General features: G+C 40.5%; 1 protein-coding gene across 3 annotated transcripts in view; it reads right to left on the bottom strand.

The window, feature by feature from the left end:
* ZNF512B (zinc finger protein 512B) overlaps positions 1-16,987 on the bottom strand; it is a 1,438,759-nt gene that overhangs the window by 507,694 nt on the left and 914,078 nt on the right. For all 3 annotated transcript variants that reach the window (XM_044089878.1, XM_044089880.1, XM_044089879.1), the window contains exon 9: positions 11,014-11,138. In XM_044089878.1, the coding sequence (XP_043945813.1) occupies positions 11,014-11,138 (125 nt within the window). The remainder of the gene's footprint in view (positions 1-11,013; positions 11,139-16,987) is intronic.

Here is a 16,987-nt window from a genome sequence, read left to right as displayed (position 1 = left end):
TCGCAGGCTGTGAAATGGATGTCTGCATCCTCTACTTTCCTTCCAGTCTCTACCGGGGTTCCCCAAGGCTCCATCCTTGGTCCCCTTCTATTCAACATCTTCACTAACAACCTCTAGCAAGCCTGTCCTCACTCCTCTCTAATACAATACGCTGACAACTCCACAATAATTTCTCACCCTTACACAAGAATCTCTCCATTCAGTTGAAAAATGTCTAAATCCAAACCAACTCCTCCTTCTTAACTCAAACAAAACTAAGCTCCTCCTCTTCCTCCCACAGCTGGCTTTAGGCACCAGCGAACCCTGCGTTTGCTGGGGGCTCCCAATCACAGCAAGTTCTGTTATCCTGATATTTTGTAACATGTCTGTCAAACCAACAAAAGCTAGTACAGCAATATTGTATACGTAAGAAACTAGGTGGATAACAACTCTTATTTGTGTCTCCTTTAAAACTGAAAAATATCTCCGGTTATAGTAACAGTATTTTATCAGGTAACAGGCTTCACAATCCCATTAAATATTTTACCACTGATGTAGTGCCACAAACTACTGGTGGACATTATTTCCACTAAAACTAACAACAGAGCCAGCATTAGGTATCTGCAATACCTGTGGCTGCAGGGGATCTTTAGTCATCCTTGACTGTGTGGGGGCTCCACAAAAGCTGCTGCTGGTTGAGGAAAAATAAGGATTAAAAATGTATTAATTTCATGATTTGGTCCTTAACCTGAACATGGCTGTGATATGACCCTTTTAGGATAAAGATAATGGATGCGAGCAACATATGCACTAGAGAGATCAATAGACTAGAGTGACTCATCTCACTGCATACCTTCCTCAGGGATGGTTTTCTCTTTCATGGAGTTTTATAAGTACTGGCAGAACATCCGATACTATAACTCTCAACTTCTTTGCTGAAGAATTCATCTTGGTGCCAAAAATAATAGCAGAATAAAGTCTCAAAATCAAGAACACACTTTAAATATTACTCTAATTCACTTAAAATGTTAATAGAATAACAGCTATTGCATAAACATCCATTTTTTTGGACAATAAGTATAAAACTCTGATGGCTGGATTTATTGACTGCCTGTAATTTTGAATGATTTACCAGCAAATCAAACTTTTTTTTACAAAAGACAGAGCAAAATTATGAGCAAAATCAGGGAAGGTCTGTGAAATCAGGGACAGTGACATATATGCATTACTCCTCGATGAAGTAAATAAAAGTGACTTCCCCTGCTGCTGTTTGATGTCTGCTAAACAGCAGTCACTGATGTGGTGTAGGAGTATCAGTGTTGCATAATGTATTGCTATTTGCTGAAATAAGTACAAGACTAATATTGCTATGGCTTATACTTGTGTGTGTCTTTGTAAAAAAATATCACAGATTTTTATTTTTGCACACACCCAGTAATGCTAGGACACATTATTCTTGGTTAGCATTATAAAATACAGCTAAAAAGTAATTCTATTTCAAAAGTAAGGCATAAGATACATCATAAAACATTCAGACACTTAGATCCTCTAGGATTCTGGTGGCCCACACTCTCTAGACTGTATATATGGATACAGGAGGCTCTCTTAATCATCCTTGACTGTGTGTGTGTGTGTGTGTGTGTGTGTGTGTGTGTGTGTGTGTGTGTGTGTGTGAGGAGGGGGGGCTCACAAAAGCTGCTGCTGGTTGGGGAAAAATGAAGAGTAAAACATGTATTAATTTTCTGATTATGCTCTTTAACCTGAACAGGGCTAATCCAGCCACTGGGGATGCACAAGCCAGAGCATTTCTTTGTGCCGGTCCCAAGCCCGGATAAATGGGGAGGGTTGCGTCAGGAAGGGCATCCGTCGTAAAACTTCGCCAAATCATTTCATGCAGTCACCAGTAAATATTTCCATACCAGATCGGTCGAGGCCCGGGTTAACAATGACCGCTACCAGTACTGTTAGCCAACAGGGTGCTGGTGGAAATTGGGCTACTGTTGGCCGAAGGAGAAGAGGCGGAAGGCATGACCGAAGGCAGGAAGAGAGGAGAAAAGCTAGGACTGTGGTAGTGAGGGTCGGAACTTTGAATGTTGGCAGTATGACTGGTATAGGGAGAGAGCTAGCTGATATGATGGACAGAAGGAAGGTTGGTATATTGTGTGTGCAAGAGACCAGATGGAACGGGAGTAAGGCTAGGTGCATCAGAGGTGGGTTCAAATTGTTTTATCATGGTGTGGATGGGAGGAGAAATGGCGTAGGAGTTATTCTGAAGGAACAGTACGCGAAGAGTGTTTTGGAGGTGAAAAGAGTGTCAGATAGAGTGATGTTTATGAAGCTGGAAATTGATGGTGTAATGATGAATGCTGTTAGTGCATATGCTCCACACGTTGGGTTTGCAATGGATGAGAAAGAAAAAGTTTGGAGTGAATTGGACGAAGTGATGATGACTGTACCCAAGGGTGAGAGAGTGGTGATTGGAGCAGATTTCAATGGGCATGTTGGTGAAGGGAACAGAGGGGATGAGGAAGTGATGGGTAGGTATGGTGTTAAACAAAGGAATGCAGAAGGTCAGATGGTAGTGGATTTTGCGAAAAGGCTGGACATGGCTGTGGTGAATATGTATTTTAAAAAGAGGGAGGAGCATAGATTGACATACAAGAGTGGAGGAAGATGCACACAGGTGGATTATATCTTATGTAGGAGGGCCAGTTTGAAGGAGATTGGAGACTGTAAAGTGGTGACCAGAGAAAGTGTAGTTAGGCAGCATAGGATGGTGGTTTGTAGGATGACGTTGGTGATCAAGAAGAGGAGGAGGAGTGTGAAGGCAGCACGAAGGATCAAGTGGTGGAAATTGAAAAAGGGTAATTGTGAGGTGGAGTTCAGGGATGAGTTAAGGCAGGCACTGGGTGGCAGTGAAGAGTTACCAAATAGCTGGGTAACTACAGCAGAGCTAGTAAGGGAGACGGCTAGAAATGTGCTTGGTATCACATCGGGACAGAGAAAGGACGACAAGGAGACATTGTGGTGGAATGAGGAAGTACAGAAGAGTATACAGGCAAAGAGGTTGGCAAAGAAGAAGTGGGATTGTCAGAGAGATGAAGAAAGTAGACAGGAGTATAAGATGATGAGTTGCATGGCAAAGAGAGAGGTGGCAAAGGCTAAGGATAAGGCATATGAAGAGTTGTATGAAAGGTTGGACACTAAGGAGGGAGAAAAAGGACCTGTACCGATTGGCTAGACAGAGGGACCAAGCTAGGAAAGATGTGCAGTAGGCCTAGGGTGTCATTTCACCTAAGTCCAGACAGTTAAGAGTTGTTGTGATGTATCATTGTTGCAACTAAATGCCAGTAACTGTGAATGTACACCAAAACCACGCCAAACAGTAAAAAATGAATAAATAACCACTCGCAGAAGTAAAAGAACAAAAGTGTTACTGAATAAATAAAGCACTCAGTAATAAATACAAACGTTTGCGCTTTCTTAAGGCACACAGACCAAACTTCATAAGACCCATACATCAGTAACTGTGAATGTCCCTTTGTGAGATGGGCCAACATAGTGTGGTACACTGACCTGTTGTAATGCAAGAGCCTTGTAGCTGCAGGTCAGACTGTGTACTATTCCTAAAAGCTTGCAGCATGAACTAATAGGTTGCTTAGGAGTGGTGGCAGGGTGATACACTGGAAGTGCCTAGGGGGCCCCAACTTGAAATTTACTGGGGCCCCCAAAATGCTAACACCGGCCCTGCTTCCTCCCCAAATACTCACAACACCTGAAATCCACCTTCACTGTCACCTCACTAAACACAACTATCAAAGCTGAACCCCACATCAAGCTCTTAGGAGCTACATTTGATGATCAACTTAAATCGGCTCTACATATTCAAAACTGCATAAAAAAGGCCCTCCAAAAACCCCGCCTACTTTATAGAAATAAAAAATTTCTGACAAATGAAGCCAAACTCTCCCTGGCACAAGCCTACCTTCTGCCATCCCTATTATATGTGGCACCTATCCTGACTAACCTCCAAACAAATCTTTTGACTACACTTGAACTGGCATATAATAAAACTGCTAGATTTGCTGCCAACCAACCATATCACTCACACCACTGTTTCTCTAAAAACCCTTCACTGGCTTGAATTTCATCACCAACTCCTTTTGCTTCAACTTCACCTCACCTCACCCATTACATATTAAACCACCTCCACTCCTGTCCTGCACTCTCTAACCTTATTACACCCTACCCTATATTCCTAACCCTACACTCTGCAGTTCTGACCAACATCTTCTTCAGATCTACAAACCAAACAAAACCAGTGTCAAACTACTCTGTAACCACTCTGTCGCTAATGCCCGGAATAAACAGCCCCAACACATAAGATTAATTACTAACACAAACTGTTTAAAAAAAAAACTCTGAAAGACCATCTATTAAATTCTTGGACTTCCTCTTGTGCTGACCCTACTTAACCATCCTCCATTCGTCTAACATAACACCCCACCTCTCTCTCTCCTTTCTACACTCTACCTATCCCCTTTCTCTCATCCCCTTCTGTTTCACTAAGATCAGTCTATACAATAATCTTTCTGTTGTAAAGTTTACTATAGATTGTTCTTAAACCTTCTTTATAATGTATAATGGGCATAACGTACATCTAATAAACATAAGGAGAAAACTTGTAAGTAAAATGACCAAGGTGAACCATACGACTGGATACACGAATACCTTTAATACAAACTTAAACGTCCACATTCACTGAGCGCTTTCACCCATAAGCATCATGGGTTTCATCAGAGTAATGTTACAAATGCAGCAGCTACTTTTATACCAATAGTTATCCAATCAAAGTAGTATAGTTTAATTACTTAATTAATTATCCAATCAAAATAAATAAATAAATAACTATAATGTATATTGTATTAAAACATTGACATAAAAATATATAATAGTTCTTATGTAACTAATCTCTTAATAAAATAGTATTGTAATATCAAAACTCTAATAAAAATGTATATAACATTAAATATATTCAATAATTGATGCTGAACAAATAATTTAAATATTATATGATTTAAGCTTCAGATAGCAGGCAGTTGAGATATGCTCATTAATAGCTGGCTTGTTACATGCATTAAGTCTCAACTGCCATAAACATTCTTTTAACTCTAATAATGTATTAACATCACCTTCATTACTATTAATTTGAGGTATCCTATCAATAACAAAAAAACAAAAACTTTTTGAAACCTGTACATTTTGTACTGTGCATATATAGTGAACTAGTGTTCTTCTTATTTCTGATGTCCCTGTCGTGTTCTGCAATTCTGTCCTTTAACTTTCTAATAGTTTTGCCTATATAGAAGGCTGGACATGACAAACATGTTGCTATATATACAACTAGTTTGGTATTGCAGTTAACAAACCCTGGACATCTAATAGTATGATTGTGATCTTTAATGGTAACATAAGGTCCATCATTAATAAATCTACAACCTCGACAGAAACCACATTTCTTCATTTGTGAGTGTTTATGAATAACCTCACTTTCAAAATATTCTTTAAGGTTTTTTCCTCTACTGTATACAATAATTGGAACATTACCTATATATTGTGTGATCTCTGTTTGGTTACTAAAAACTGCTTTCCATACCTCATTAACACTATTTACCATCATATTTATATTATTAGTGTATGGCAACTGTAATATACTTGTTTTCGAAAAATCAGCTTTCTTCTCCTCTTGCCTATCACTGGCCATACCATATTTTATAATTGGCTTAAAACTAATACTTCTTTTGTGATTTATTTCTTTTTTAATTTGATCGAGCAATCTGTTTGGATAACCTCTATCAACTAATAGTTGTATCAAAAAATCCATTTGTAAAATAAATTCCTTCTCCTCACTAATTAACCTAGATAGCCTCACCATCTGCCCTTTAACTAAATTGCGTTTTTGAAAATAAGGATGGCAGCTATCAAAGTGAAGGTAAGAATTGGAAAATGTCTTTTTCCTGTAAATGGTTGATTCTATTCCTTTTGGCGTTTTATACAATCTTATGTCTAAATATTCACATTCATTTTCTTTAAAGTTACTTGTAAACTTTAAGAAAGACGTAGTACTTTCTAAGTAGTTTAAAAATTCGTTCATTTCCTCTTTTGTTCCTTTCCAAAGTAGTAAGATGTCATCCAAAGATCTTAAGTATATACTAACTTTGGGCCAAAAGCTACTTACAAAAATGTACGTTTTTTCCACATAGCTAATACAAGGTTGGCGTAAATAGGGGCACATCTTGCCCCCATAGCCACACCAGAACATTGTTTGTAGTATTCACCGCCAAATTGGAAGAAATTATTATCAAGTACCATCTCCATCATTTCAACCAATAATCTACGTTTAACAGTATGGAAGTTACTGAAAGTTTTCAAACTTGCTTCAAAATATTTTAAGCCTTCCTCAAGTGGTATAACTGAAAATAGGTTTATAATATCTATCGTAACCATATTAGCATTCGTAAATTGTTCCTTATCCAATTCTTTTAATGTGTCTAAACAGTGCCATGAATCTTTTAATATGTGTTTAATATTTTTCATTACTTCACCACAATGAACATCAATATAGTGTGCTATTGCTTCTGTCTTAGAGTGCTTGGCTGACACTATTGGTCTAAAGGGGGGATTTGAAATACTTTTATGTGTCTTTGGTATCCCAAATATAGATGGTGTAACTAGGGTACTCAACTGTCAGGTAATCATACTCTGACTTGGTTAAGATACCTTCTGTAAACAAATCGTACAACTGCCAATCTATTTTTGTATATGCTTTAATCATATCATATTTTGATACTCTTGTGTAAGTCGTCTCGTCATTAAGCATTTCAACCATTTTATGCTGGTAATCAATTGCACTCATAATCACCACCCCTCCCCCTTTGTCTGGTTTCATAATTCTCTGTGAATTTGAAGCACTAAGTTCATTTAAACAGAATCTTTCTGCCTCTGTCAGGTTATCATTAACATCATACATGTTCTTCCATGCTTTTCTTAAATGGGTTTCACAAAACATTTCAAAAAGGTGAATGATAGGATTATTCGGTGGAATGAATGTACTAGATCTCTTTAATGTCAAATTCTTATTTTCTACCTTAAAACCAGTGTCCACAGTTTTTTTAAAAAACATTTTTAAATTTAGTTGTCTAACATATATATTCAAATTTAATAATACCTTACCTATATCTAAATTAAAATTTGGAATAAACTTAAAACCTTTTCTAAATAGAGATAAAAAGTTAGAATCAAAAGTTCTTTCACTGTAATTATATACAGAAAAACCTCCCTCGGTTGTAATTTCACAATGTAGTTCATTTTGTTTTTCTGAAACAGTGTAGCTATCAACATCATAACTATCACTCATAATATTTACATAACTATTATTCCATTCATTTGATTCAACATCTTCATCAGTATTGTATTTATTAAATACATAAGATTCTAAATCCAATGCAAGTCTCTCAACTGCTTCATTTAAAGTGCCTAGTGCTTTTTCGTTGTTATTACTTATATTACCTATCTGTACCTGCCCGTTGTTGTACTGAAAATATTGATTTTGCCCTCGGTTTCGCTCCCTCAGGCGCTCTGATCTCCGAAGGGCTGGTTCCTCTAAAAAAGCTTTGTCAGCCTCAATGGGTGTATCCTGATACCTTTCGGTCTCTTCCCTAATAGATTCCCTACCATGGTGTACTGGATGTCTATTCTGATTGTGGTTAGTCAAATTAAAAAAACGCTTATAGTCTCTAAAGTGAACATATGCTTTGTTGTTAGTGTAATCTAATGTGTCCCTTTGTAACTTCTTATTTTTATTTTCCAATCCATAGTTTACAAACCTCTTAATCTCTGTTAATACTTTATCAAATTTCCCTTTATTAAAGTCAAATAACAGGTCACTTCTTATACTACTATCAAGAGCTGTAAGCGTTCTGTTGAGTTTACTCAATCTAGCGTTATTGTTTTTAATAATCAATTTCATTAGTTCTTTGCCAGTATTATCAAAAATATTCACCAGTTCTTTGAATAAGTCCGAGTCATTGTCGAAACCAAAAGGTACCTTGAATACCCTGAGTCCCTTAGGTACCTGGTTGAGCTCGAGGGATCTTTCCAAGTACACGTTGTCCATCTGTAACGTTTTAAATTTCCGCAAAGCTCTTTCGAATTCCTCAATTTGCTTGCTAAGCGATCCAGTGTCTCTGCCAGGTTGGTGGCGTCCTAAACAAGGAACTGACAAAACTTCTTCAATGTGCAAAAAGGATGAACCATACAATCTACCGCCATTGTCCCCGTCCCGAGCGTTACCTTCGGAATTCGGCTCCGGAACAACATACACGTCATTTCCTTCTACAGTCCGTGTGGTCCGATTGCCAATCAAATCCCTTGGACAATTGCTGGCTACGGGGTGGTGGTTGTGCGAAGTACCAGGCGTTGAATGCATTGTATAAATCAATTCTTCAGTATCTGATAATAAATTAGCTTGTTCAGTATCCATAGTGTCCTTATTCGAACAAGCTTCGTTGTTGTTAATTGGACCTTTATCTTTTAATACTGCCAAAAGTTTTTGCGTGATTAAAAGTAGCTGTTTTAGTAGCTGCTCCATTAATGCCGTAACGAACAATATAAAAATAAAATATTTAACTAATAAATGTAAAATTTGAGACAATAGCGTACTAAGAATATAAACGTTTCACGAAAAATATATACGTTTCACGAAAAATATAAAGATAAAGGCAATCCGTGGACCCAAGCTTCAGGTCACCGTGACAAACTCATGTTGTTTTAATACAATATACATTATAGTTATTTATTTATTTATTTTGATTGGATAATTAATTAAGTAATTAAACTATACTACTTTGATTGGATAACTATTGGTATAAAAGTAGCTGCTGCATTTGTAACATTACTCTGATGAAACCCATGATGCTTATGGGTGAAAGCGCTCAGTGAATGTGGACGTTTAAGTTTGTATTAAAGGTATTCGTGTATCCAGTCGTATGGTTCACCTTGGTCATATAACTTACATCTATATACTGCATAATGAGGATACCTTACATCTGTACACACGGTATAATGAGCATACCTTATATGTGTATAATCAGGATATTTTGCAACTGTATAATGTATAATAAGGATACATTAGGCTTGTAAATGCCCTCGGGCAGATAGCCTAGTATGAACCTATGAACCTATGAACCTATTACATCTGTATAATGATACCTATATCAGTAAGACTATTTATTTTAACCAATCTATAACATGCAACTACAATGTCCTTCCTACAATACAGTATTCTTCTATTTTTTAATGTAAACATTGCATGTGTTATTTTTCTGTATATGACTACAGTATTACTGTAACAAGACTATCTTTATAAGTAACTGTCTCTTATGAACCTCTCTGGAGCTCTTCTCCTCAGGTCTCTGCTGAAAATGGGCTTCCTACCCAGCCAGACTAACCTGGTCAACCAATGTCAAATGAATAAATAAATAAAAAATCATGACTTCTAGCATATCCATACAGCTCTCCTCCACAAACTGTAATCATCTACGATTTACCAGGTTGGGAAAAAGGTGACATCGAGGACATTTTGACAACACATGGAAAGGTATGGGGGTAAGTGGTGTGAGTGTGTGTGTGTGTGTGTGTGTGTGTGTGTGTGTGTGTGTGTGTGTGTGTGTGTGTATGTGAGAATAAATGAGGATGAGGGGGAAACCTGTGTTAACACAATACATTAGCTGCTGCTGTTAACTGCTGCAGGGAAGTGCTGAACTGCATTTGTCTTGTTAGCAGTGATTCACAGGAATGTAAATTAACTGATAATGATTTCTTTCCTTGCTACTGCTAATATGCCTCAGAATAGGTTAGTACCATACCTAGCAAACAGGGCCTTTTTACTACAGCCCTTAATGTGAGTTGTGGGGTTCTTTCAGAATTCCAAATCATGTGTGTTAAAGGAATTTAAACATTTTGCAGACTGAAAAATAAAATGTAAGATCAAATGAAATTGTACAGGCCAGTTACATCAGCAGAACAGTTTTTTTTGTACACAATGTAATAAACTATATTGTACATCAGTGCTCTGGATATTTTTGCGTACAGTACTGACCCAGAGAACTGCCTGCCCTGCAGCTCAACTTTAAGAATGGCACAGGTGCACAGTTAGTGCAATAAACTGTATCACATATTAATACTCTGATATCTTTTACACAGAATGTTGACCCACAGGACTGCAGCTCAGTATGTCTGCAATCTTTTTTGGGAACTGTAAATATGTCCAAAGGGGACACTGAACATAAACAACTTGCACTGAACTGTGATTCCAGCTTAATTAACTAAACCACTGCTGTGTATTTCACTTAGTTGAAGGTTTCTGAATTTTATTTTCTGTCAAGGAGGTAGCTCTGAAACTAATGAAGACCATGCTCAGAAATGTTACAGGGATTATGGTGCTTCAGAACCAAAGAATGGAATACAGAACCAAAAACTTCAGAGTAAGAAATAAAGCATGACTGACTTTCCCAAAGGTCAATTTCTCTGCAGTGCTGTTACAATTTTACAGTGTTCTTCCTGAATCCCTGCTGCTCTTGAATAGAAGGCCATATTAAGGTGGAATTTATATTGCATAGATATCAAGTTTTCCACTATTTAACACAGTGTTACAAGGGAAGCAGCTCTGTAATACCTAAAATAAAGTGCATTGGTCAGGGGTGGCTAATATGCTGCAGTGCAAACTTCCATAATTCAACAATTTCTCCCTTGCTCAGTAGTTATTTTTTGTAAATGGATGAGTCATATTTGCTAACTCCTTTTTAGAAAATGAATGACTGGGTTTTGGTTAACTAAAATCATTTCCTAGATTTAATTTATTTTAAACAGACTTTCTAAAAAGCTGCCATTATTCTCATCACTGCATGACTGCTACTTTAGTAACTGCAGTTTGATTAAGTTGACACATTTCACAATTTAAAAAGTCCTGCTTACCTTTAAACAGACTTCCATGTGTTTTTTCAAACCTGGAATTGTTTTCCGAGTCACAGCATTGCAGGTTGGGCACAGGACCTGCCCCTTCTCATTAATCTCCTGGAGCCACTTTTCTTCCTTTGTGCCTATTGATTCAAAATATGTACCATTTGAACCAATAAAGTAAAAATGCCACAATAACAGCACTATTAAAAAAAATTATGAATGATGCAAAAAAGGAGTTGTATGACCAAATAAGACAATAAAGCACAACCACGTACCAGGAGTAAAGCCACTGTTTTCCTCGATAATAGCTATTACTTCTCTCACAGTACACATACCTTGTGAGATGCTACGTTCAACTTAAATCAGCATTAATTCAGAAGTAACAAGGGTTTGTGGGTAGAACCATACAGCTACACGGGCCTAAACGTACAAAAAAACAAGACCCATGTGCAGTAGGCTCAGGGAGTTCTGCAGGCACAGGTCAAAGCAATCACAATTTAAGGATATCACTTGATATGGCCCAAAGTACTACAGAACAGAGCCACTTAGTATGGATTCCAATGACAGAACAGACCCAGAGAGGTACTGCAGAATGGCAATTTAATGAATGATATCAGAGATACTACCAAAGAATGGATCAATATGGAAGGCCCAGGAGACTGATTTATGAGTTGCAATTAATGAGCCTATGACTACTACACAGAACATCCATAAAGAAATACACCTGGGGCACTACGGACTTTATCCACAAGCGACAGACTTGGAGGCACTAAAGACAGGATTAACAAAGAATGGCCCTAAAGCAACTACAGACTCACTTCACTAGGAATGTCCCTATGTGTGCTACAGGCCTCTTCTGAAAATAATAAGTTAGGGGGTACTGCAAACATGTGCCACAAGGAAGGGACTCAGGGTACTACAGACTAGATCCACAAGGAATTAGTCCAGGCTTCTAAATGAATGCGCCAAGGGTACCACAGAATGGATCCAGCATGAATAGGCCCGGTGAAACTAAAATCTCACTCCACAAGGAATTATTTCACAGGTACTACCAATTGTTTCAAGAAGTACTGGACTCACGTAGTGGTATAGAGTCTATTGCAACAAGGAATGGACTCACAGAGGGGCAACTAAGAATACATTTGTAAAGAATAGGTCAAAAGCCACGATGCTTCGCTAGGGACAGCTTGCACCTGTCACACCTGGGCTTTCGGATATTGGCAAAGGCTCTTGCTACCCCCATAGTGCCTTTTTTAGGCAAGGCTCAAAAGACAAACCCACCTCCACAGGTATCACAAGGGATAAGAAACTAAGAGTAATGCTACTCAACGCCAGAAGTCTAAACCTCAAGATGCATGCACTCGAAACTCTCCTTAGCATGGAGAACATCGATATCTGTGCAGTAACAGAAACCTGGTTCAGGGCTCCGGAGAGCACCCCAGCACTACCAGGTTATACCTCATACCATGCTTTTCGGCCCCAAAACTTGGACCGAACCACAAAAGGAGGGGGAGTATCGATATTCAAAGATACCCACACCTCCAGGTTGGTGGCAAAGCACGAAGCATCAGAGACTATCCATGTGCAACTAACAGTGGGTAAAACTGCCTTCCAGTTTATAGCCTGCTACAGACCACCCGCCCAAACCCAGGAACCCCACTCGGCCTTTCTGAGAACACTGGAAAATATGAAGGTCTCTCCAAACACCATTATATTGGGCGACTTCAACTACCCAAACATAGACTGGGAGCATTACTCTAGCTCCAACACCCTAGCCCAAAGGTTCCTAGAATTTATAAACTCAAATGCTATGGAACAACTTGTTACCACTCCCACAAGAGGGGAAAACATACTGGACCTGATCATCACCAACATGGGGACTCTATGCTCCAGACCAGAAGTGTATCCCTCACTGATAAGATCAGACCATAAACTAATCTCACTGGATATTCACATCCCGACCCCACCCCCCTGCCCAGAAAACCACAGTGAAAAATTAGAAGTTATGTACCTACCATAACGTTCCATGTAAGTTGTCTTCTCTCGCCTTCTTTCTTGCTGGATGGAGTTCGACTCGGCACTTGCTTTAGCTTAGGAACTCCTTTTACCAGCTCGAGGCAACCCTATATCCCATGATGCAAGGCGGAACTACCTCAGATCTCGTTTGGTAGCTAACCTACCCTGCTAAAGACTATCCTAACATAATTAGGAACACAAGATCCTAATAGAAGTCCTCATATGAAGGCTCAGGAGGAAACAACCTAATAGGAACTCTTCAAGATCTGTCCAGGCCAGGGGGAAGGAGGGAGGGACGCAAGAAAGAAGGCGAGAGAAGACAACTAACATGGAACGTTATGGTAGGTACATAACTTCTAAATGTTAAGTTGTCAATCTCGCCTTCATTCTTGCTGGATGGGACCGCGTCCCTAGCACCTGTATCCCGGGTGGCTCAATGGAACAGACTCTTGAGAACTGTGGAACCAAAACTGGCCCTATCTCTGGAGGCCAAGTCCAATTTGTAATGAGAGACAAAGGTATGAGGCGTGGCCCAAGTAGCTGCTGCACAAATGGTATCAATGGGTAGTCTATCCTGAAAAGCTACAGAAGTGCATAGACTCCTGGTTGAGTGTGCTTTTGGCTTAGAAGATAGCTGCTTGCCTCTGAGAGAGTATACATAGGAAATAGTGGAAGTTAACCATCTGGATAAGGTCACTTTAGAGACTGGAAGACCTATCCTGTTTTCTGCATAGGAGACAAATAATTGGTCCGATTTTCTGAATTGTTTAGTTCTATGCAAATAGTACCTGAGCTGACGATGGACATCCAAAAATGCAGTTTCTGTTCAGCTCTGTCGAATAGTTTGGGAAAAAGACTGGTAGGTCTATAGATTGGTTAATGTTGGTTTGAGATACGACTTTGGGAAGAAAGGAAGGGTTAGTTCTTAATGATACCCTGTCCTTATGAAAAACCAAATAAGGGGAATGAATGCAGAGAGCTTGAATCTCGGAAACTCTTCTTGCAGAAGTGACAGCCAGTAAAAATATAGTTTTCCAGGTCAATAATTTCAAAGAACATGAAGCAGACGGTTCGAAGGGAGGTAGTATCAAGGATACCAACATTAAGTTTAGATCCCATTGCGGAGGAGGATGCTTTATAGGTGGTTTTAGGAGAAAAACTCCTCTCAGAAAGGCCTTGCATAATCTATGAGACATAATGTTATTGTCATGCAAGCCAACATGATACTTGGAAATAGCAGCCAGTTGTACTTTGACTGTAGATGACGAGGATCCTGAATGAAAAACCTCCGACAGGAAATCTAAAACCGAATGTACAGGAGCAGTAAAGGGATCAATATTTTTGGAATTTGCCCAAATAGAAAAACGTCGCCACTTGCTAGCATAAACAGTCCTAGTGGACGACTTCAAAGAAGACACTAAAATGTCTCTGACTGAGTCGAAATCATCGGTAGCCTGGCTAGGGTAGGAAGTGGAGCAACCAAGCAGTGAGGTTGAGAGAATGAATGGCTCGGTGCTGCTGACCCGACTGGTGGATCAAGAGATCCGGAACTGGGTCCAGATGCTAGGGCTGCACCAGAAGGTGACGATGCAGAGACGGAAACCAAATTTGTCGAGGCCAATATGGGGCAATGAGGATCAACTTGGCTCTCAAAACGGTGGCTTTTTGAATGACTTGTGGAATCAAGGGAAAAGGAGGAAAAGCGTACAGAAGTCCCCGGGGCCAATCCTGGGTTAGAGAGTCTCTCAGGGGTTGGCCTGGAAGGGGAAAAAGAGTGAAAATATCGGGGCACTTGTTGTTTTGCGGAGTAGCAAAAAGATCGCAACAAGGAGTGCCCCACTTCAGAAAAATCTGATCCACTACAGATTGATTGAGAGACCACTCGTGAGGCATCAGAATGGATCTGCTCAGCCTGTCTGCTAAAAGGTTGGACCTGCCGGGGATGTGCGTTGCTATCAGAAACCGCTGAGAAGAGATCGCCCATTGCCAAAGTCTGAGAGCTTCTCGACATAATGGATAGGACCTGGTCCCGCCCTGTTTGTTGATGTACCAGACCACGGACATGTTGTCCGTTTGTACTGCAATAGTCCCCGTGGGAAGAAAGTCGTTGAGGGCTTGCAACATTAAAAGCACTGCTCTCATCTCCAGGACATTTATATGCAGATGGTATTCTATGGGTTGCCACGTCCCGTGGACCATCCTGCCCTGATAATGCCCCCCACCCGATCAGAGAGGCATCCGTAGTGACTGTGGCAACTGGAGGAGGGGGAATAAAGGGTCGGCCCTGATGAAGAAGAGGGGAAGATATCCACCAGTTCAGATGAGCTCTGCACGACTGTGTGACCAAGATTTCGTGCCTCATCGGGAGACTGTGGTACGACCACTGCGTGAATAGCATCCACTGCAGAAGACGCATGTGGAAGCGAGCCAGTGGTAGAAGAAAAATGGCCGCAGCCATAAGACCTAGAACCTTCAGTATGAATCTGGCTTTGATCTTGTTGCTTTGCAATAGAAGCCGAACGAATTTTTGGATGTCCAGAATTCTTTGCTCTGTTAGTCTGGCTATCATTTTGACGGTGTTTAATTCTGCGCCTATAAAGGTGATAGATTGGCAAGGCAGCAGAGAAGATTTTTCGAAATTTACTGAAATTCCCAAACTCCTGCAAAGCTGTAGAGTGTAGTCTCTGGACTGAAGAAGCTGACACTTGGTGGTGGCGGAGAGGAGCCAGTCGTCCAAGTAGGGAAACACCTGGAATCCCTGACGTCTCAGATGAGCTGTGACCACTGCCATGCATTTGGTGAACACTCTGGGGGCTGAAGTGAGGCCAAAGGGCAGGGCTCTGAATTGATAATGACTGGTCCCTAGCCGAAAGCGGAGAAACCTCCTGGAGCGCCTGTGTATCTTTATGTGATAGTACGCGTCCTGAAGGTCTATAGAGCACATCCAGTTGTCCTTGCCCAGAAAGGGCAGAATGGACTGAAGCGTGACCATCCGGAATCTTGCCTTCTTGACAAATCTGTTTAGATTGCTCAGGTCTAATATTGGTCTCCAATCTCCCGTCCTTTTGGGGACCAAAAAGAATCTCGAGTAGACGCCGGATCCTACCTGGTCTGCTGGCACAGTCTGGACGGCTCTTTTTTCTAGGAGCTTTGAAACCTCCTGTTCTGCCAAATCCCTTTGACCGGGTGAGATGTCTGGAAGGGATTGTAGAGGTATGGGAAACCTTTCGAAGGGGATTTTGTAACCCCCGGATATGATCGACTGTACCCAACTCTCTTGAGATAGGGATTGCCAGGCTACTGGGTACAGCGAAATCCTTCCCCCGACTGCCTCCAAGGGTGGACAGTCGGGCAACACCTCAGGGATGCTGAAAGGGCTTCTCAGGAAGAGACTCCCTGTTGCCCTGGTTCTGAGGACCCCTGCCTCTAGGGCGGCATCTATTATTGTTACCCCTCTGCCTCTGGGGTAAACTGACCACGCGTCCGTGTAGCTCCTTGGGCTTTTGAACCACATCTTCCCCCCTTCTGACCCTTGGGATATGGTCTAGAAGGAGTGGAAAACTGGACTCCAACGGCAGAAAGAGTTTTACCGTTCTGCTCACACCTGGTCAAGGTATCCTTCACCTGAGGTCCGAACAAAGCCGAACCATCAAAGGGGTATTAGTGAAGGACGCCTTAAAGGGGTCCGCAAAATTACAAAGCCGCATCCAGGCTTGGCGCCTAAGAGCAACTCCTGTGCCTGCGCTTCTCGCTCCATCGGCCGCATAGGATATGAGCCGCATGGAGGAGTTAGATATGGAATTCAGGATTGCAAGCTGCGAGGCAATCTTTTCCTGAGCCCCAGCAGCAGAAGGATCCTGGACTACTTCACCCAGTTCTTTGAGAATATCTCGTTGAAGCCTGGTGAAGTGACAAAGATAATTCAGCTAACGCATAGCAAAAGTCGCTGAAGAAAACATCCGCTTTCCATACC

Source organism: Protopterus annectens, chromosome 12.part0 (assembly GCF_019279795.1).
Source record: "Protopterus annectens isolate FY-2018-M chromosome 12.part0, PAN1.0, whole genome shotgun sequence".
NCBI lineage: Eukaryota > Metazoa > Chordata > Ceratodontiformes > Protopteridae > Protopterus > Protopterus annectens.
This window is presented reverse-complemented; position numbering and strand designations above follow the sequence as displayed.